Source organism: Denticeps clupeoides, unplaced genomic scaffold (genome assembly GCF_900700375.1).
Source record: "Denticeps clupeoides unplaced genomic scaffold, fDenClu1.1, whole genome shotgun sequence".
Classification (NCBI taxonomy): Eukaryota; Metazoa; Chordata; class Actinopteri; order Clupeiformes; family Denticipitidae; genus Denticeps; species Denticeps clupeoides.
Window position 1 is genome coordinate 175757 of NW_021630004.1, and position 23451 is coordinate 199207.

The following is a 23451-nucleotide window of genomic DNA, read 5'->3' on the forward strand; positions in this document are numbered from 1 at the left end:
AAAGCTTCAAAGATTAGACAAGGTGGCCCTAAGAACAGTGAGGGTCAAACTGTCTTAAGCCACCACCATCGTGCCAGTGTTTTGTCTCAATGACTACAGTCCCGATTGCTTCAAGAGGCTGGTGATGAAACATATAAAGAAGCTGTTGCCTCCACCCTGGACCTACTGCAATTCCCCTCGTACGAACCACGCCACAGACTGTGCCATTGCTACCATCCTCACCCATCGGGATAATAAAAATGCATGAATGCAGTTCAGAGGCTTCAGTTCAGCATTCAACACAATTCCTCAGCACCTGATCAAGAAGCTAAGCCTCTGCAACTGGGTCTTGGACTTCCTGACTGATGGACTGATTGAGAAAAGGATCTCCAGCACCACCACACTGAGTACTGGAGCTCCTCAGGTCTGTGTGCTCAGTTCAGTGCTGTTCACCCTGCTGACCCACAACTATGTAGCGATGCACAGCTCCCGGGCCGTGGTGGCCTAGTGATTAAGGAAGTGACCCCATAATCAGAAGCTGGCCGGTTCGAATCCCAATCCACCAAGGTGCCACTGAGGTGCCACTATGCAAAGCACCGTCCCCACACACTGCTCCCCGGGAGCCTGTCATGGCTGCCCACTGCTCACTCAGGGTGAAGAAGCAGGAGGACATCAGCAAGATGAATTAGCAGAGGGGGATGAATTAGAAAGGAGGTGCAACGACTGACTGACTGGTGTAACAATCGATCAACAATCAACAATCTATTTCTGATCGTGGACAAAAAAAGAAAAAAGATGATTGTTGACTTCAGAAGAGAATGGAGTGTGTGGCAATAGTCAAGAACACAAAGCTCCTCGAGAACCTCGCCTGGGCTCTCAACACCAGCTGGTTTGCTAAAAAAAAAAGCCCAGCAGCATCTTTATACTTGCGGAGGCTGATGAAAGCCCATCTCCCTCCACCAATCCTCACCGCCTTCTATAGAAGGACTATTGAGGGCATTCTGACCAGCTGCATCCCTGTCTGGTTTAGGAACTGCACTGCACCTACAGCAGATAGTGAGGACAGCTGAGAAGATCATCGGAATCTCTCTTGCCTCCATAATGGACATTTAATAATATTTAAGATGGGTACTCAGATAATGTGGAAAATCATTTAATTTCACTGAACTTAAAAACCTCAAGGTTTTGCAGACATTTGAAACACTGAACTCTCATGATGTAAAGTTTTTACTAATTTCAATGAAATTCAAAGCAAAGCAATTAAAAGTCTGGTGAAAAAAAAGGTTGCCTATGAACCAGAAGACTCAGGTCCAAATCCCACTTACTACAATTGTGTCCCTGAGCAAGACACAGAACCCTGAGTGTTTCCAGGATTGGACGGTCCCTGTAACTACTGATAAGTCGCTCTGGATAAGGGCGTCTGATAAATACCGTAAATGTAAATGTTACATCTGACTAGATATAACATTATTCCAATCCTCCACTAGATCATCCAGATGGTCTCTGGCAAACCTGTAGATGTGTGACTGTGTGAAGACCTTTCGAGCACTGCAGGATTTAAATCCATGACAACGTTGTGTGTTACCAAAATAGTTATTTTCTGCATTATATACAAATGAATTAAAAAAATATTTAAAAAATCATTTTTAAGTGGGACAACTTTACCCCTCTGTATTCACAGAATAAATGTTGCAAATTCATGTGGCGACTACAGGGCCTTAGAGTTAATGAAATTATGTTAACTGCAGATGTTTCCTTGATCTTCGGTAGTGAAAGAGATACAAACAGGTAAATTGGAATTTCTTCACACATGGCACCATGCAGCCTGTAAATGGGCTGGGCAGCCCGTCTTGTGAACAAAGAGCAGAATGAAGAGTTACCAAAAAAAAAAAAAAAAAAAAAAAAAAAAAAGGCAAATCTGTTTGCCCATGACTGCTCTGCACCGTAATCTAACCAAATCTAATAGCACATGTCAAATCGATTAGAGCATGGTTATAGGGTACAAGTTGCTTCCAGGCAGACACACAAGCAATTTGCTGTCACATCTAATCAGTGACCTGTGTGTGTGTGTGTGTGTGTGTGTGTGTGTGGGGGGGGGGTTATATATCAATGCACATATAAAGCTCCAGCAAACTCTTTTTGTAATGACAATAAAAATGAATCAAACATGACAAAACCGCAGTGTTTTGTGTTCTGATTTCAGGATCGTGAGAGGTTTCATTGGGGAACATTTGCTAATAATTACCCTTTCCTCAGCTGTAATAACTCAATCAGCCCTCAATCATTTTGCTCAGGTGACATTTCAGCCTCGTCACTAACAATTTCCTGAACACTCATTCCAAGCCAAATTGGAACCTGCACAAATTAACCTCAATAAAAACGTGTAGGCCAGTTCTCTGAACGTCCTGGCGGATCATTTGTCATGTTTAAATATATGCAGTCCTACAAAATGCAGTCCTACAAAAAGACAAAAACACTGTTGCTATATCTTCGATGTGTGAATGTTCATAAAGGATCTGGTTTTGGAGAAAGCTTTAGAGTTGCTTGCAAGGTGGTTTTGCATTTTCCCCCATTGTTTCTGATCCAATTGAAGTGAAGGATGCCTTTCAATAGAAAAAAGGATAACAGAAGTTGTTATGGAAACAGGGACATAAAAAAACGAACTCTCTAATTTGCACTTGTAAGCGTGACCCCCAACCCCCACCAACTGAACACTTCCCCTGCTCTTTTAGCATCTGCACATCATATTGGCTGAGCTTTAATGTTCAGGTAGAGCCAAATGAGAATAAGTGAAAAAAGGAAAAGCTCCTAATTTTCATTCAAGGACTCTTCTCTTATCACTCTGGCATTTAGCTTCAAAATGGTTTCCTTTTACTTACTATCAATAAACTATAACATTAGAAAGTGTTTGCAGTCTCCTCCATGTTATTTATCCTTGATTGCTTTTACATTCAAATACTTTGTCATTCAAAGTAATGTTGTGGAAAAAACCTTATTCTGATTAATTGCAGATACTCGATTGTGTGCATATTTTCCTGAATCAGCCACAGGATTAAAACCTCTGAGCTCTATAGAAGCTCTATGATGATAACACGCAGTGTGTGTTATTATCAGGAGCAGTAAATGTTATTGCTAGATTTGTTTAATTGGTTAAGATATTTAGTGTTTGCATTTTCATATTTAAAAATGTCCAAATGTTTTTCCCCAAAGGAAAAAAAATAAAGAATTCTCAAATTTAAGGTGGAACAAACAGTGTACTCACCTGCCACAGGATATTACATTTAACACTCATCTATGGAACCTGACCAACCACATATAGCATCATAACTCCAGCACTGACAACACCACACTCGACCAGCTGAGCCACAGAAAAATACTCAGGAAAGACACAAATACAGTCCCATCAAACAAAGACGGAGGGAGGTGTGGGGAGGCACATCCAAAATTCATTAAAACATATGTAGTCATTAGCAACAGAGAAGGAGCACTGATCTCTTAAACATACACTGCTCAAAAAGTCACACTTCTGTGAAATCAAATGGTCCACATAAGAAGCATCACTGACAATTTCACATGCTCTTGTGCAAATGGAATATAAATTATAAGGTGGAAATTATAGGCAATTTCCCAATAAATTCCCAGTAAAGGCGTGATTCTGCAGGCGGTGACCACAGACCACTTCTCAGTTCCTATGCTTTCTGGCTGATGTTTGGGTTACTTTTGAATGCTGGCGGTCCAGTATTAGTACGAGTCTACAACCCACACAAGTGGCTCAGGTCGTGCAGCTCATCCAGGATGGCACATCAATGAGAGCTGTGGTAAGAAGGCTTGCTGTGTCTGTCACTTAGTGTCCAGAACATGGAGGCGCAGTACATCAGGACATGTGGAGGAGGTTGTATTGTGAGGTAGCCTGACTGCCATTAGGTACCAAGATGAGACCCTCAGAGACCATATGCTGGTGTGGTTGCCTCTGGATTCCTCCAAATGCAAGACAATGCTAGACCTCATGTGGCTGGAGATATGTCTGCAGTTATTGCCAGACAAAGGCATTATTGCTATGGATTGGTCTGAATCTAATTAAGCACATCTAGGACACCCACCAAAGCGACGTTGGTGGATGCTTTGGTCCAGGTCTAGGAAAAGATGCCAGGAGCATGCCCAGGTGTTGTAGGGAGACAGGCACAGACACTACTGAGCCTCATTTTGACCTGTTTTAAGGACACTACCGCTGGATAATTGTTCAGACCTCCATGGGCTGATACATTTCAATCAATAATTTTTGTGTGATTTTATTGTCTGCACATTCAACTATGAGAATATATAATTCATTCAGATCTAGGATATACATATGTTGTGTTCCCTTAATTTTTATTTTGAGCAGTGTACATGAGGTACAGAAAGAACCAAAGAGGAGAGAACAGGTTCCTTTAACAAAATCCTCCTAAAGCTGGTTGTGAAACTGAGTGGGCTTGGCCTGAACACCACTCTCTGCAACTGGGTCCCAAACTTCCTCACAGACAGGTCCCAAGCAGTTTGGTGCTAGAGGTGCCCCATACCCACACGCTGCTCTCAGGGAGACTGTCATGGATGGTTAAAGGCAGAGGACACATTTCGATGTGTGCACTGTGTGCTGAGCTGCAGTGTATCACAATGACAATCACTTCACTTGAAGAGCCTACAGAGGATAGTGAAGACTGCTGAGATAATCATCAGGATGACTTTCCACCACTACTGGACACATTCCACAAAAGCAGGACCCCTCACAAGGACTTTTCCTAAAAAAGGTACTGCAGCATCAGATCTGCCAGGATGAGGAACAGCTTTTTTTCCTTTTACCTTCAGAGGTGTTGGATCTAGTTGGGATCTAGGACGTTGTTCTGAGAACGATGAAAAGATAGCTGATTGTAGATACAGCGCTCAAGGACATTAGAAAGAAAGGTGAGAAGAGACACTGGTCTGTAGTTGTTGATGTCTGCAAGATCAGCGGAAGAACCCTGGCTGTTCTGAAGGCAGTTGCCACATGACCAGATGTAAATTGAACCATTTACGAGGTGAGGAATGAAGGTGACACAGTCAGGAGAGATTGTTTGAAGTAGTGTGGAGGGAATCGATCCAGTGGATAGGTGGTTTTATTGCCAGTAGAAATTATCATTTCATCTGATATAAGCTTTGAAAAGAGCAGCTGGAGAGTCTTCAGAAAGTAGAATAGGTGTTATAATGTTATAAGAGGTGAATAATGTCTGGCAGATGTGCTCAATCTTCCCTGAGAAGATGGGTGCAGGAGGGCAAATCTAGTAGAGACATCAGCCAATCAATATTTACATTTACAGCATTTATCAGACGGCCTTATCCAGAGCTACTTACAATCAGTAGTTACAGGGACAGTCCCCCCCTGGAGACACTCAGGGTTAAGTGTCTTGCTCAGGGACACAATGGTAGTAAGCAGGATTTGAACCTGGGTCTTCTGGTTCATAGGTGAGTATATTACCCACTAGGCTACAACCACCCTATATGGTTGATACAGAGTTGGACCTCCACCTCTTAAGAGCCAGCCAAACAGGTGGGTTATGCAGACTAGGCCTCAAAATAAAATAAATTATTAAAGGGTGTCTACCATACATGTAAATGTAAACATACAACAGCAAGCAAAAAATTATGCCTAAATATGACAGAGCGTGAGAGAGAGAGAGAGAAAGAGAGAGAGGGGGAGAGAGAGAAAGAAAGAGAGAGAAAAGATGACATTTTCCAGATGGTATCTCCAATAATCCTGGGTTTGGAGTCTTGCTGAGTCTGGGGTCTGGTGCACTCTGATAAAGCAACTCAAATGCCAGGTCTGATCTCATCAAGTGTGTAAAAATTCTAAATTACAGTAGCCAGCAACACACAATTCCATGAACCAAATTTTGGCTTGGTATAAAAAAATGGACCCAAACGCATTCATTCAGGTCACAAGATTCTCATATTGAAGTCCAGAACAGAACATCATTTCCTAAAAAGAATGGGCAGGCGCCTTGACACAAGCAGACATTTTAATTGGAACAGACCATCTTGTGGCATGCTCACATTCTAAAACATAATGTGTGTGAAACAGGGGAAGGACAGCAAGATTGTCAGGTTACAGGGAGCATAGCTGCTGAAGGAGTTCATATACTTGGATTCAACAGTTCAGGGCAATTTGTACAGCCCAAAAACACAAACAGTATGTCTCAAAGGGCTTTAAAGCCACTAGAGACAGCACCCTTAAACTTGGAAGTGTGAAAGAGGTGAAAATGTGCAGGCAGGGTGGATTAGGTGAAGAACCGTGGCAGGAATGTTTTATGATCGGCGAGAACCAGCAAGAGCACAAGGGAAGGTTTACAATAATAGTAGTGAGACCAGCAATGTTGTATGTGTTTGGCTGAGCTGGAGGTGGCAGAGCTAAAGATGCTGCGGGGGTGACTAAAATGGACAGGATTAAGAATGAGCGCATTAAGAGTCAGAGAGGCAAGATTGCGTCTGTTTGGCCTCCTAAAGAGGAGAGACACTGAGTCGATTGGGAGAAGGATGCTGAGGATGGAGCTACCAGGCAGGAGGAAAGGAGGAGGTTGGTGGGAAGAGGAAGCTGCAGAGAATAGGCGGAAATGTAGACTGTTCATCCGCTGTAGCTAAATCTACAAGCTACTTTTGTACAAGCAACAAAAGAACCTGCTGAAATTAGAAGCGAGAAAAAAAAAAAAAAAAACAGCAGTCCAGACCCCCAGCAGTCCAGACCTTAGTTTCAACAACTGAAATACCAGCAGGTACATCTGCTGTAGCACAGAGGAAGACATTTCCAAAGTACAAAAGCATTTTGACAAAAGGTATCAGATGAATAGCAAAGAATTTTCAAATGTTTTCAACTTTTGAACTGAAATGTTTGGAAAATTACAAAACTTCATGTTAAGGTCTTGTAATGTAGGGGTAACAAACAAATGAAACAGAAAATTAGAAAAATTAAATCTGACCATTTTGATGGAGCTGCGAATTTTCTGCTTCCACTCGTCCTCACTTATCTCCAAGGTGCAGTGCACATACGTCTCTCGTTCGTATGAGCCAAGTATGAACAGCCTGAAAAATAAAGAGAGAAAACTGAACACCTGATGGCAATTGACCAAAAAAAAAAAAAAGAAAAAAAAGTACAACATCTTCACGTGTTACAATGAAGGTATGTTTTTTATATATATATGAATGACACAGAGATTTTTCTTTTACTATCCAGGGCAGATCAAACATTTTTCTGAACATTGACAGGTTTACAGATCATGACATGAGAGGATTTTTGATAAAAAGAAATTCCTCCATTTGGGTGAAAATAGGATCTGCATAAATTCTCATTTATATGTTCCATTAAGGATTTTGGTTTCAGGCCCATACTGTGGTCACTACCAAACATTAGACAAACTGCCAAAAAGAGCTTTGCTGCCCTCTATTGCTACAGAAGAACCCAATGTGGTTGAAAAAACAGGACAAACACAGCAACATGCTATCTGACACAGTCTGGAACCCCCAAAATGACTCAATACCGACCTCTGGTGATGGTGATGTGCAAAAACAAACTCAATGCAATGCAAAGAAATATCAGACAGCTTCTCATTATTAGATGTGGGGAATAGAAGGGATGTGGGATCTAATCCAAGAGAGCAATTACTGATGGCTAGATGGCGATGACCAGAATCATTTCCAGGTCTTGTTTTCTTACCAAATCCTCGCACATTTAAAAAGGCCATTAAAGACATTACACACAGATGTAAAGCATGTGGTGAAGGCAGATTACAGGTTTCAGTTTTCATTGTACTCCTCTGTATGCACTGCAACAAGAATACAAAAAATGGCATGTTCAGAATCCACCTGACTGCTGCTGAGGGTCTTTCCCAATTGCATTATGTTACTCAGGGTAACCAAATGAAATAAAACCCTTTGTGTGTCTCGCAACAAAGGGCCAAGAAAATGAGATTACTGTGGTTATGGAGGGATGGGTCAACACAAGTCCAGACCACAGACTTCCAGTTTCCTAAAAAATTGCATTATCTGACAATATTCATGATATACAGTGAATCCAAAAAGTATTTTTTCGTTACAGCCTTATTCCAAAATGGATCAAATTCATTTTTCCCCCTCAGACTTCTACACAACACCCCATAATTACAATTTATTTTTAAAAAAATCAACCGAGAAAGCACATGTACTAAGTATTCAAAGCCTTTGCCATGAATCCATTGAGTTCAGGTGCATCCTGTTTCCCCTGATCATCCTTGAGATGTTCCTGCAGCTTAATTGGATTCCATCTGTGGAACAGTTGATTGGACCTGATTTGGAAAGACACACACCTGTCTATATATGGTCCCACAGACCATTCATGTCAGAGCACAAACCTGAAGTCAATGGAATTGTTTGTAGACCTCTGATACGGGATTGTTAGATTACAGACATATTTCTGCTGATTTGAAGGTCCCAATGAGCACAGTAACCTCAATCATCCATAAGGGGAAGTTCAAAACCACCAGAACTTTTCCTAAACATTAATTATTTCTTATATAGCCCAAAATCACATACAGTACGTCTAAATGGGCTTTGGCAGGCCCTACAGTTGACACCCCCCACACTTGACCCTTCTGCACACAAGGAAAAACTCCACACAAGAAAACTCTAGGAGAGAGAAAAAAAAGAAAGAAGAAAGGAAGAGACGTTGGGAAGGAGTGATACAGAGAGGGACCCCCTTCCAGGGTAGAGTGAGCCTGCAAATGGTGTCAGTGCAGGGTTGGGGATGATATAATAATAAGTCCTAAAGTTGTAGGGTTGGAGAAGTCCAGAATGTAGTCCAGTGTCATGGTCTAGATTACGTGTTGATTATGGTATTACTGGTCCACTTGAAAATCCCTGAAGTTGTAGTTGTTACGGTGGTGGTGGCTGTGGTGACCCTCTGGTTCGTTTCATTTAGCAGTTGTCCTGGAACCAGGATTTATTTGCTGGTCTCTTCACTGGTGTCTGCCAGTAGTCTGGGTGCTTGATTCCGTGTCTCGGAGAAAACAAACAGAAGCAGCAGCAGACGGTTGCACTGTACCACCGATACTGAAATCTGTGGTTATAGTGGTATATTGGTGCTACAGTGGCCCGGTACCCTAACTAGGACAGCCTAACTAGGGTGAATTTAACACTGTCTGTGCTTAACAAGGTAACTATATGATAAAGTGGACTTAGTAACTGGGATTTTAACAGAAGGCCAGAGAAAACAGATGTGTGCCACACTGAGACTGTGCCGGAGTCCAGGACACTGACCGGCAAGCCGTTCCAAACCTGTGGGGAGCTCTGTAAGAGAAGGATCTGCTCCCAGCTGTGACCTTCTGTACTTTCAGTACCAGAAGTGACCCCGCAACCATTGATCGAAGGGGGCGTGGCAGGTTGTAAAAAAAACTAAAAGTTCACTCAGGTATTGCGGGGCGAGACCATTTACAGCTTTATAAGTCAAAAGTAGGATTTTGTAGTCAATCCTAAATTTGATGGGTAACCAGTGCAGTGATTGTAAGACTGGTGTGATGTGGTCAAATTTCCTGGTTCTAGTTAGAACTCTGGCTGCAGCATTCTGTACTAGATGGAGTTTACTCATGCACCTACTAGAGCATCCAGACAGTAATGCATTGCAGTAATCTAACCTTGATGTAATAAATGCATGGACCAACTTTTCTGCATCATGCATTGAAATGATATTTCTTATTTTCGCAATATTTCTAAGGTGAAAGAATGCTATTCTAGTGACATTATCTACATGCGAACTGAATGAGAGACCTGCATCAATGATGACACCTAGATCCTTTACTTCAATACTTGGTGAAATAGAAAGGCTATCCAGAGTTATGATGTAGTCAGCCAGCTTATGTCTGGCTGTTTGAGGCCCAAGTACAAGCACTTCTGTCTTGTCAGGGTTTAACAGGAGAAAGTTGGTGAGCATCCACTGTCCAATGTCCTTCTCGATTTTGTTCAGCTGCTGCCTCTGATCTGGCATTGCTGACAGATACAGCTGTGTGTCGTCAGCGTAGCAATGAACGCTAATACCATGTTTGCGGATGACGTAACCTAAAGGTTACATGAATAAGGAAAATAGTAACGGACCTAGGACAGAACCTTGTGGAACACCAAACTCTACTTTACTATGTGAAGATGAATCACCATTGGTGTCCACAATACCGATACCGATCAATCAGATATGATCTGAACCATACAAGAGCTGTTCCCTAAATTCTCTAACCTAGCAAGGAGAATTGCGTGATCAAGTGTCAAACACTGCACTCACTCAAACACTGCAAGCAGCAAGATGCGTCCCTGATCAGAGGCCAACAGCAGGTCATTAACCACTTTAACCAGCGCTGTCTCAGTGCTATGATGAGGTCTAAAACCCAATTGATGTACTTCATGAATGTTGTTGAATATAAACGGAAGGTTGGATATTGGTCTATAATTTGAAAGCTGACTGCAATCAACATTTTATATATAATAAATGATCAGTTTTTTTAATAAAAAAAAAAAAAAAAAACTATCAAAATTACATACTGACAAAGTGCACGTGCAACAGTGCGAACGGGACACAGGCAGTGCAAGATTCACATTCAATAAAAAATATGTATACAACAATGAGACAGACCGCGCTAAACAGGTGATATGAATAATAAATGTGCAAGTAAAAGTGCAAATATTGCGGTGCAAAATGGAGCGGTGCATTAATAGTTAATATTACAGATAGATAATATTACAATATAACAGAGGCAGTGCGAGGGTATCATGATAGGTGCAAGTGCAACAGGATGGTAGTCATTGAGACAAAGACTTCTTTGGCACAGGCACAATGGTGGTGGCCTTCAGACATGTTAGAAAAGACAGTGGTGTTCAGTGAGATGTTGATTAGAACATCTGCCAGCTGGCCTGCACATTCTCTGACCATCTTCCAGGTTAGAAAACACCTGATCACAACAAGAAGGGTGGAATTCCTCGCAGTCACGTTGTTCTATTTGTTGATTTGTGTGTTGAAGTCATTCAGCGCATCTTGGTAGGGAGGCGCATCGTCACAGAGGTTGTAGTCCTGTAGTTTGGGACTGCTTGGATGCCCTGCCACATGCAATGTGGGTCACCACTGGCCTGGAAGTGGCCCTCGCCAAAACTTTCCCTTGATGAGGACTGATAAAATGGTTTTAGGAGAGGATTGCATCTCAACAAAGCTCTGTTTCATGTCCTCAGCATCCTTTTTCACCTTCATGAAAACGCATCAGCAGCCAAGATGTGCAAATCAAAATAAAAATGTACAAATTGCAAACCACTTTTACCAATCTGCAAAACATTTAAAAAGGTAGAAAATCATACAGAAAGGATACATACACAAATACTTTGTTTGCTGACAGATTATTTTCCATGCAAGTTCGACCCGACACTAGCCCAACTGTATTGAGCCTGAGCCCGCCAAGATTTACCGCTCTAACATGAGTTGTGTTTCATTGCTCATATCACTGTTTTGACTATGGATGCGCCTCTCAGATGTACAGTTAGATCTCTGGATCAACCTGATATATATATTTAAAAAATCATAGTGCGGCAGGTCCATCGTAGTGCCTGAATGCTTTCATCACTGCAGTTCAAAACATCTCAGACAAACATAGAAAAAGTTGTGGGTGAGTACTGTACATTTTGCTCTTCTAAAAAAGCATTATTCTTTGGTCTTTGTGATGAGAACAGCCTTACAAATCCATTCATCATATTATCTAGGTTGGTTGGTTCTGCAGAATTATTGTTAAAGTGTGTCTCTCACCAGGTCCTCTAGGTATCCAGGGCAGAGGCTGTCCGCTGCAATGCCTGGTGAAAATTGTAGTCTGTGATAACTACCGGCTGATGCAAAACTAGAATTGAAGTATCGATAGCAGTGCCAAATGGCATAAAATCTATCCAACGTTTTTATTGTTTTTTGCCAACGAGAGACAGGATCAGAAAGATGTGGCCTTTGTGTTGTGTAATATTTGTTAATAAGAGCTGCTAATTTCCCTCACAACTGATGGTGCTTGAGCAATGGTTGGCCGCACTGGTGCTTCCCGAGTTGCACTGGGTTGCTGCATGAAATAAATGATTTTCTGAAAGTTTCCAATGTGAATATGTACAGCTAGAGAACAACCTTTTACATTTAGATCTTACTGAACTTCTCAATGAGCTTAATGTAACTGCAGGGTAAGGATAAGCATAAAAGCAACATGGTCAGTTCTATGAAGGCATTTTAAAGGAACTACAACTGCTGTCTGCAGGGTTGTTACACATTTTTACAAAATTAAAATTTACGAGAAAATTGTTAAACTAAACTTGAAAAGTTTAAAAACGCTGAAAAGCTTAACTTAAATGACTGTTTCTTCCTCCAAGTTTGCACAGCCAGAGTAATTGTACATGTAAATGACATGTTAATTAGTACATAATTACGTGACATTTAAAAGGAGACATGCAGCTGTGCAGGTGTTGGAATATGGAAGCACCGCATGACATGTTTCAATACGCAAAGATACTATAGACGCTACTGGCCTGCCAGGTGTGCTTTGAGCGGGTGCTGGAGGACCAACAAAACATTAAGTTCCTCATGTTATTCAGTATTCTTGAATGTTAAATATTTGACTTTGCAGTGGTTTATAACTGTAGGATAAATGTAAATGAGTAAAATGATAGCGTAAAAATAAAAAGTGGAGGAACGGGACCCTGCCAGTCACAGACAATGCATCAGAGGTATTAGCAGACATGCCACATTTTAAAATTTTGCCTCACAGTGCACACTAAATCTTATTCCAAACACAGCAATGTACAGCATGAAAAACAATGAGTGAGCAAGTTGTGCAACTTTTCTCTATCAGTATTTATTTGAGGGTTTGCGTGTGCGTGTGTTTCATTTCACTGATAATGAGTGTTATCAGTATCAATCCACAGTCGATACTTTGCCATCAGATTCTTCGAGAGGGACAGGGAGGGCTGTTATAAAGCTGTCTGTCTCTGAGCTCTTCAGGCAGTTCCTTTGACCTCATGATTCTCATTTGCTCTGACGTGCACTGTGAGCTGTAAGGTCTTATACAGACAGGGGTGTGGCTTCCTAATCAAGTCCAATCCAGTACCAAACACAGCTGGACTCAAATGAAGGTGTAGAACCATCTCAAGGAGGATCAGAAGACATGGCCAGAACCCGAGTTAAATATATGAACGTCACAGCAAAGGGTCTGAATACTTAGGACCATGTGATATTTCAGTTTTCCTTTGTTAATAAATGTCAACAATTCTGTATTTTTCTGTCACTATGGGCTGCTGTGTGTACATTTACTTGCAGCAATTACAAAGGGGTCTGAATACCTTCCGTACCCACTGTTAAATGTGTAAACAGGGCAGCACTTCCCAAAACCAACCCCACTCCCACAGCCCTTCCACCAGAAAACACATTTTAAAAATCAGGGCTTAAACCATTGTGCAATGGTGTGGTGCATATTATGAGTTTATTTCCCCTTAGGAAAAATGTAATTACTGGCATTATTGTAAATGACATGATACGGCTCAACATCAAAAGTTTCTGTAGCAAAAGAATAATTCTTTTAGAAGCATTGTCCAGGCATAAGTCTCTAAACACTTGTAATTTGAACTCAAAAAGACTATTACAACCTTCAAATAACAGAATTAAAGCCATGGGCCTATTCAGATACTTCGCCTAGCGGCCAAGGAAGCGGCCCCATAATCAGACCCACAGTGTCCCCACACACTGCTCCCCGGGTGCCTGTCATGGCTGCTCACTGCTCACTCAGGGTGATTATTTCATTGTTTCCACCGTGTGCTGTGCTGCAATGTCTCACAATGTCAATCATGCATTAGGACAACCTGTAACTTTTGGATGAATGGTGTGGGCCTGGCACATCTCCAGCAGCAGCCATTACTCCCAATCCATTTCTAAACCAATGGAAATCAGGGAACTGACCATGAGAAGACCCTGTATTATTATGTGAGCACTATGTGATAAAATCTCTCCAGCATTTCACAGAGATTCATCTTACCTGCTGCATTCAATGAGTGTCACACGAAGACGACCCTCAACCAACCGTGTCTCTCCAAGCGAAAGGTCAAGGTCAAAATATGCTGGGAAAGGTTGAACTTGAAAGGGGAAAAATGGTTTATACCTGTGGAGAAAAAAGAAAGGAGACCATTATTATGCAAAGCAAAATATTATTTCTGTTTTTGTTGCTCCAGTTTGCAGCAGTTCCTTGTATGTCCATACCCATGCAGCAGGTCCTTATGTTGATACAAACCTCTCCTTAAGGCCCGTCTTGCTCCTTTATTGTCTTGTGTAAAGTCATCGAGGAGAATCTCAACAGCCGAACAAAAATGCTTTACATCTGCCATATATATAGACTTTTAAAATAAAGTGCCACCTGAGCTGCCAGAACTTGTTCTCTACACAAAAAAATGTGCTTTGTACATACACAAAAGTCCAATTATGCTCAAATATTGTTCACAAATCTGTCTAAATCTGTGTTACTGAGCAGTGGCCACACAGGTCCACACATATTCAGTTGTTGATTGGACATCATGAATATTGCACAGGTGTGCCGTGTAACCACGTCAGCCCAGGACGCCCCATCCAGGATGTTCACTTCCATGATCACCTAAATCCCAAGACAGCTGCAGAAACAATCCGTTAGCATCATTTCTGCACAAACGGTCAAACTATCAAAGCTATTCTGCATGCTCGTCATCCTCATCAGGGTCTGGACATAGTCACAGTTTTCACTGTTCAGAGCAGATGTTGTGGATCGAGTGGCCCATGGTATGGGCAGGTGTATGTTATGGACTAGGGCTGAACTGAGTCTTCAAGTAACTAATGATTTGATTACCAAAAAATATTTGAGGTAGACTCATCTACTATTGTATCAGTCCTGCTTTGTAGGCTCCTGTGCAGGGTCATTGTTTTAACTGAAGCACATTTCAAAGTTTTAATTTACACTGAGCAAGCTGAATAATTTTATTTAGAATGCTCAGAAATTTGCGTTTGGTATTGTAATTTGAAATTCAAAAGCTGACATTAGCAAAAAAGGTTAACCTATTTTCAAGTGTAACGATCCTGGTTTGGGGTGCGTTGGGACCGACGATCCCCGTTTACCTCGGCTCCGTAGCCGCCTGGTCTCAACTCTCAACATTTAGTAAATTACAGACCGTCCGTCCCTCTCTCACACGCTTCTCCTTTTAGTTCTAGAGCAGATAAACCACAGGTTTTAAAATAAAAACCTTTTTTGTAAGAAATAACTGCAAATTGCTTGCTCATTTTAAGAGGCCTTTCATGTTGCATAACACACTATAGATTTAATGGTTTTAAAAACACAACAGTAGGACTTATCTGAGTAACTGATGAAAAAAATGTATCATGTATTCTATTACAAAAATATTTCATAGCTGCAGCCCTATTATGGACAACACAGGTGCATTTTATTGAAGGCCTTTTGAATGCACAGAGCTACCATGACAAGATCCTGAGGTCCATTGTTGTGCCATTCGTGTGCCACATCACCTCATGTGACAGCATGATAATGCAAGGCCCCATATTGCTAGGATCTGTACACAATTCCTGGAAGCCGAAAACGTCCCAGTTCTTGCATGGCCAGCATACTTCCAGACATGTGACTATGATCTATCGTGTAATATTGTTGATTAATAAAAATTATACTAAAACATCTTCATTTTAATGACAAACTAAACGAGATGTTATTTCCTCTCATTTAATCATGTTATTTTAGTTTATTCTGCGGTATTTCTAGCCCTTGTGTAAATGACAGGTTGTGCTGCTCCAGGATCTTGAAGCTTGCACTTCGGAATTTGCATTTTCGCAGAGCGGCATGTGACATGACCTTGTATATGGAGGGTTCCCGCCCTTTACATCTTGGCAAAATAAATACGACGTAAATTCAAATCAGAGCATCTTCCGTGTCTGGAATGGATGCAAAGTGTTGCTGAGTTTACAATGTAACAATAAGACTAATATACAATTTTCGTTGACTAAAACTAGACTAACAATTCATGGATAATTCCAACTAAAATAAGACTAAAAAGTCAGTCTTTTAGTCAACTTGAAGCTTGACTAATATGGACGTGAAGACATATAGACATCAGGGCGGTAATTATAACGTGGAAATTAATCGAATTAATTGTGTAACAAACAAAAGGTGCTGTTTGTAATGCTTCATCCCACCATCCAGAAACATGTCGAGGTGCAAATCCTCATTCCATGATGAGTTGGACGCTGAGGACAGCTGGACGGATGTGGGAGACCTACCTTATTTTATAATTTGGCAGCGTGTGTTTCTTCTTGATCACCCTCTTCAGCTGGTTGACGATGATGGAGGTGAGCTGAGGCAGGGGTCGTCCCTCGAACTGCGACTTCACCTCGAAGTCTATGACGGGATCCTCCAGGAAGGAGAAGGACCAGTGCGTGAAGGGCATGCGGGTGAACTGCAGCCTCAGGCGGCCCGCCACGCGGGTCATCTTCACGAACAGATACGCGGACTTGCCGAACACCATGTCGACGTCGATGGCCAGGTGGAAGCCGCCGTTGTACTCGACGTCCAGCTCGAAGTTGAGCTCCTCCGGCACCCCGTCGGCGTTCAGCGCGACGGGCTTCATCAGCCTCGCCGTCTTGAGGACCGGCAGCGAGTTGCCCAGGGAAATGTCCCGGAGGCTGAGTCCCTCCAGCAGCCGCCCGGCTGTCTTGGTCTGCAGCAGCTCCTCGAACTCCACCTTGATTTTCTTGGTCACCCAGTGCCGCACCAGCGGCGTGTCGCGCAGCTCCCGGAACAAGAAGAGGAATATCGCGTTGAGGAAGGCGCAGCTCTCTGGGTCCGAGGGAAGAGAGGGTGGCGGCGGTGGCGGCGTGGACGTGGGGACCGGGACAGGGGCTTCCTGCTGCTGCTGCTGCTGCTGCTGCTGCTTCTGGGTACCCGCCTCCGTCCCCGCACCGTCCTGCGCCTCCTGCCCCGAGTCGACATGTTGCTCGGCGAAGTAATCCTTCAGCAGGCGCTCCGGTTCCACTTTAACATACTGCACGGTTCTCCCCGCCGCCTCCGGACTCCGGCGATACAGCAGGAGGAGCTGCAGGAGCATCGTGAGCAGCGCGCCGGAGATGGCGGAGATTAAGACAAGATAAAGCATTTCTAGCAACAAGAAGAAGAATTAAGAAAGCCGTTTCCGCCAAGCTGCTTCCACAGCTGCCATATCACCTCGCTCTTCTCTCATTGGCTGACGCTCCGTGCGTAATGACGCAGGCTCTACGGCATCCGGGAGGGTTCAAACAGCGCGGAGCCGTTCAGAAAAAGGTTAGTAAGAAGATGAACATTTATTATAAATAACTCCTTCAGTTATCTCCTCATGATACCCACGACAAAAAGAAAATATAAGAACTTAAACTGATATTAAAAAAGGGGCCAGCAGAAGGGTGGGGGGAGTTAACTGTAGGGCCAACTATCAAAGCCCCCTGAGACACACTGTATGGCCATATTTATAAGAAATAAATGACTGATGACTGTTCTATGATCTCATATTATGAATGGCGCATAAAGCTGCATTATCACAAAGATGCATTATGCCACAACATAGCATATCAACTTTTTATTTATAAAGCAATGCAAAACAACCACGCAGGACCAAAGGGCTTTTAACACAGAATTAAAATGAAACAATAACTAAATAAAATCAACATCTCACAGGGAGTTGAAAGCCAAAGAGATTTAAAGCAGACAGAGCCTGTCTAACATGCATGGGCAGATCATTCTACATGAAAGCGCAGTCCTGCTTACGCTTAGTTGTAGGCACACTTAGGAGTAGCTGGTCAGTTGACCTGAAAGACCGGCAGGGTGTGGCCTTGATTGCTGATTGATTGCTCATGCTTAGTTTGCCATAAGTTGAATTTGAGCATGATGAATAATATTACTAGAAATGTTGGTCCTTGAATCTTCTACTGTGAATTTACTGGCATTCAAAAATATACACTGAAATTATTTACAGAAAATTTAGATATTCCAAATACACATTGTTTCAATGCAAAAAAAGTTATTGAAATTTAAAGGCTAATGAAATTTGAGTCAGATGAAACAGCTTTTCTTCCATACAATGACACGCAAATCAATGAAGCATTTCATATTTTTTCAGGGGCAGTGATGGCTTAGCGGGTAAGGAAGTGGACCCGTAATCAGGCAGTTCGAATCCCGAGCAGCCAAGGTGCCACTGAGCAAAATACCGTCCCCACACACTGCACCCCGGTTGTCTTTCATGGCTGTCCACTGCTCACAAAGGATGATTGGTCAAATTCCTTGACCATGATAATCCCTTCATTTTCACTGAGTTTCACTTGCAGTATGAATGCGTCCCCAGTGACAAAGGACAGGCCAGGATGAGACTGGGCGGGGGACGTGGGCATTAATAATGTTACGGCTCTTGACATGGCATTATAAATATTCAAGCCTCTCGGGTTTTGAAAACAGGTGTCACATACAGTATGTATCAGTGGGCCCTACAGTTGACACCCCCCACATTTTGACCCTTTCTGAACACACATTTACATTTACAGCATTTATCAGACGCCCTTATCCAGAGAGACTTACAATCAGTAGTTACAGGGACAGTCTCCCTGGAGCAACTTAGGGTTAAGTGTCTTGCTCAGGGACACAATGGTAGTAAGTGGGATTCGAACCAGGGTCTTCTGGTTCATAGGCGAGTGTGTTACCCACTAGGCTACTACACGGAAAAATTGCACAAAAAAAAAAGAGAAACTTGTCAGAGAGGGATCCCCTGTGCATTCAATAGTTGTCAGTGCAGGGTTGGTAATGATTCCGGGGGTGTTTCATTAATACAACATCTCGTAAAGTGAAATTTTCATGATGGGGACTTTAATAGGCTTTGCTATGAAGGTAAATTCATGTGTATCATTGGTTCAATAATACAAACTAGTCTTAAGAAACTCTTTAGCCGTTTGTGCACTTAGCATTTGCCTATATTGCCTATGCCACTTGCTGGCCCTGACTGTCACTTTGAGGTGCAGAGGAATGATGGACACTGAGGGGTTCAATGAAAAACTAAAAGAGTTTATTGGGGTACAGAAAAAGTAATGTCAAATTATCCATAGGCTACCCACCAAAGCTTATATGTGTCTGTTTTAGGGACAGGTTGATTTGCATATCATTGGCATAAAATATGAATGAAATATCACATGAAATAGAATGAAATATCATATTCGACCTTATCAAATGCTGCTGAAAGGTCCAGCAGTACGAGGATGGCATAATCAGCAGCTAATAAAAGATCATTATAAACCTTCAACAAGGCAGTCTCTGTGCTATGGAGGCCTTCAAGACCTGACTGTAAAGGTTCAAGGATCTTGTGCTGGATCTGGGACAGGACCAGTTTTTCCAGGAGCCTTGACACAAAAAGACCTGCTGAGATCATTTCAGTGATCCTCTCATTAACACAGGTGAGAGTGTGAGATTGCACCTAAATCATCCATTTATTGGATCATCAAAATCTTCAATGAGAGAGGTTCAAGTGAAGAAGGCTTCAGGGCGCCCAAGAAAGTCCAGCAATAGCCAAGACTGCCTCCTAAAGATAATTCAGCTGCGGGATCGGAGTGCCACTAGTGTAGAGCTTGCTCAGGAATGCCAACAGGCAAGTGTCATTTGCACGCACAGTGAGGCGAAGACTTTTGTAGGATGAAATCTTTCCAGGCTGTCATAGATTCCACTTCTGTTTGACATTGTTTCTTGGATTAATTGTATTTTGTTAAAAGCAGGTGGGATTTGGGGTGAGATCTCTGCATGGAGTTCATCTAGATATTGTGTTAAGCAGCAGTCTGCTGTTATTCTTGCTACTGACTGTACTGATATTCTGTCTTGACCGTCTCCATTGCTTTCCTGAAATGATGAAGGCTTTCGTTCCAGGCAATCGCTTCTGTTTCCATTTTGTGTTTCTGCCATTTTCAGTCCATCCTTTTGGTAGCAAGCTTGAGTTCATGGATACTATCATTTAGTGTTGTGTTCCTCAACAAAATTTCTGATGAAAATCACAGTCATCGAACCTTTTACAACATGACAAAAACGAGACATAAATGCTGGACATTTGATAACCATAATGAAATAGATCAATATATCATGCTATGTTGTTGACTAGTAAAAAACAAGGTTGTAAATAAGTGATTATGGCTGTCAGTGGGTCCAACAATATTTAGTTTGGATTCTGGATCACAGAAATCAAGAATTCAATTAAATTCAGTTCTAAGAGAATCATTTTAACTTTCTATGTGTACATTGAAATCCCTAACTATGTGAAGTCTGCAAATTCTTTCAAGAAAAGAATTCCAGGTGTAGATGATGCAACCTAATTTCTCAAAAGTTGTACCAGTGGGACCAGCCGTTCACAAACAGAGATTGTAAAGGGTGGGGCCCGCCTCTGATTGGCCTCCTGCATGTTTGAAAGTGCACATGCTGCAGTCAGAGGGAGGTGAGATAGCCATAGTCATAGATTAGAGCTTTAATTTGGCCTAAAAAGTTAGACACAGTACCTGATCACTGAGGTCAAGTGTCCCCTTCTCCCCCATTGCCTTTCAGCAACAGGCAGCAGAAAACAGATCATTAGGCCGAGATGATAATCAATGTCAAGCCCTTAAAATACTTGCACTTTTTTAGATTTGTTTTTATTTCATTTATCTTGTTTTAATTTCAGTGAAGCACCAACACATTTTCTGTATTTGTTTTGTACAATTGTGCTTCAAATAAAGAACTTTATTAAACAGATTATTACTGATTCATTTACTAAACATTGACTTATTCATAAGTCAATAACGCGGAAACTATTTAAAGTTAACTTCTCTTAGAAGCTGAATAAATTGATGTCAGATATTAAAAGGTTGAAAACCATACCAGATTGGGCAGGTAAATATTGTCAAAATTGTGTCCTTATCAAGATTTCTATATTTATTTAAAAAAATGTCACTGTTTATACCCAAATTATTCTGACACCATCATTAGGCCTTTTATCTGGGGGATGCCCACAGGATATCCATAGATTCACCTTCAGAAATCAAGGTTGGGCTTGACATATTGGCAATATGGAAATCAAGTTGAGGACATCTCATGACTGTCCTATGGCTTGGTATTGAAATTGGCTTAAGCTCAGGCACCTCTCTTCTAGCTCTTCTTTTTGGGTCACATGAAGCTCCACCGTCATCAAAATGAAATCTTGTAAACTCCTGGATTGATAGTGACTCTTGGGCTGATACCCTGAGTGGAATTAAAACTTGTTCTATCAAATTCAGACTAGTGATGTGCTAATCAACGAAATTTATGATGAAATATTTTAATCAACAAACCTTTTTGACGTGATGAAAACTTACATAAACGCTGGTCATGTGAAGATGACTATAACAAAATCTATCATATTGTTGAAGAATAAAAACAAGGCTAAATATGGTTTACAAGATAAAACTATACTACAATGTCTCTTCATTTTTATAGATGAAAACAAGACAAGACCTTAAAGAAAATCGAATGTGTGGTCAAAAAACAAAGAACAAATCAGCATCTTCCATGTCTGGAATGAGTCTATAAGGTAACAATAATATAATAATACTTTTATTAACAAGATTATGACGTGGATTTGCCTAAAATAAAATGTTGTTTTTGCGTGTTCTACTAGATACCTGTACTATCTTGACTGGGTTAAATAGAATTGCATTACTAAAGAAAAGAGACTAAAATACAGTTTTCACTGACTTAAGTTAGACTAAAATGTAATCAGTTCACGATGACAAACTAAAATCTTCATAAATAATTCTGACTAAAATCTGACAAAAATGCTCTGAATTTTAGTCGACTGATACTTGACTAGACTAAAATAAGTCTGGACATGACTGAGACTAATAAAGACTAAAACGACAGCTTGATGCAAAAACTTGCCAAAATATATATATTCTAGATTACACCATATTCAGTTTAAGGTTGTGCACAGACTGCATTATGCAAAAATCAGATTGCAAAAAACTATCCAGATCTGTCATCAATGTGCAACCCGTGTATTCCTTCAAAGTGCTTCAAATCCTTCTTTGTGTTCGTCTCTTCTGGAAAGGTAGGAATCTAGACTTTGTTTCCTTTCTGTTTAGAACCTCGAATGTAGGGTTGTGTAGGACTAACACATGTGTGGTGTATATTGAAGGTAGATTGTGTTTTGTGTTCCAAGATGGCGGCACGACAGTAGCTCACAGCGGCTTCTCCGGTTCCACAATAGCGTTTTTTATGCTTTTCTGTTTTTCAGCGCATGGGAAAAGATACATGGTCATCTGGGAAATTAAAAAAAACTCCTTCAGCTAGGTCGTCCTGCTGACCGACAGGATGACGTCCGGTGTCCCGGACTGCCCCGGTGTTGCCTGATGCCGGTGCCCGGGGGAAATGGCGTAGGATCTCGCCTACACGAATGTCCCTGGCACGTACCAGATGAAGCCCCACCCCCATCTCAGGCAATCAGATCACTCATCAGACGCACAAAACCGGTTCTGAAGCAGGTGAGAACCTGACCGGCAGTGATTTGCAAGCACTGACTGGGAGGCTGCAGCCAATGCCGAAAGCACCATCAACTTGGAGGAGTACACGACATCACTCAACAGCTACATCAGGAAATGCCCTGATGGCGTTACAGTCTTCAAGTCAATCAGCAGATGATCAAACAAGAAGCTCTGGATGACTGCAGAGGTACATGAGCTGCTCAAAGCTCCAGACTCTGCGTTCAGAAATGGTGACAAGGTGGCCCTAAGATCACCAAGGGCCAAACTTTCTCGAGCCATTAGAGCAGCAAAGCATGTACACGAGCAGAAAATTCACAGCCACTTCCAGGACAGCAGTGACACACAGCGTTGGATGCTCAGTCCAATGCTGTTCACCCTGACCCATGACTGTGCAGCGATTCACAGCTCCAACCACATCATCAAGTTTGCTGATGACATGACCGTGGTGGGACTCATAAGCAAGAACAATGAGTCAGCATACAGAGAGGAGGTGCAACAACTGATGGACTGGTGTAAGGTCAACCTTACACCAGTCCGTCAAGCTAAGGTCAATCTATTTCTGAACGTGGACAAAATGAGATGATTGTTGACTTCAGAAGATAACGGAGGGACCACTCTTCACTGAACATTGATGGATCTTGTGTGGAGATTGTCAAGAACACAAGGTTCCTCTGTGTTCATCTTGAATAGAGCCACTTCTGGAATCTCAACACCAACTCGACAGCAAAGAAAACCCAGCAGCATCTCTACTTCTTGCGGAGGCTGAGGAAATCCCATCTCCCAGCACCCATCCTCACCATTTTTATAGACTATTGAGAGCATTCGTATCAGACCACAAGACCCTACAGCGGATAGTAAGGACAACTGAGAAGATCATT

The 23451-nt window shown here is 41.9% G+C and overlaps 1 protein-coding gene across 1 annotated transcript in view; it reads right to left on the reverse strand.

The window, feature by feature from the left end:
- Window positions 1-17253, reverse strand: part of pdzd8 (PDZ domain containing 8) — a 34148-nt gene extending 16895 nt beyond the window's left edge. Inside the window, exons 1-3 of the mRNA XM_028967594.1 lie at window positions 16310-17253; window positions 14040-14162; window positions 6963-7065 (exon numbers count right to left, since the gene is read on the reverse strand). Coding sequence (XP_028823427.1) covers window positions 6963-7065; window positions 14040-14162; window positions 16310-17181 — 1098 coding nt within the window. The 5' untranslated portion in view covers window positions 17182-17253. The remainder of the gene's footprint in view (window positions 1-6962; window positions 7066-14039; window positions 14163-16309) is intronic.
- Between the last annotated feature and the right edge of the window lie 6198 nt (window positions 17254-23451).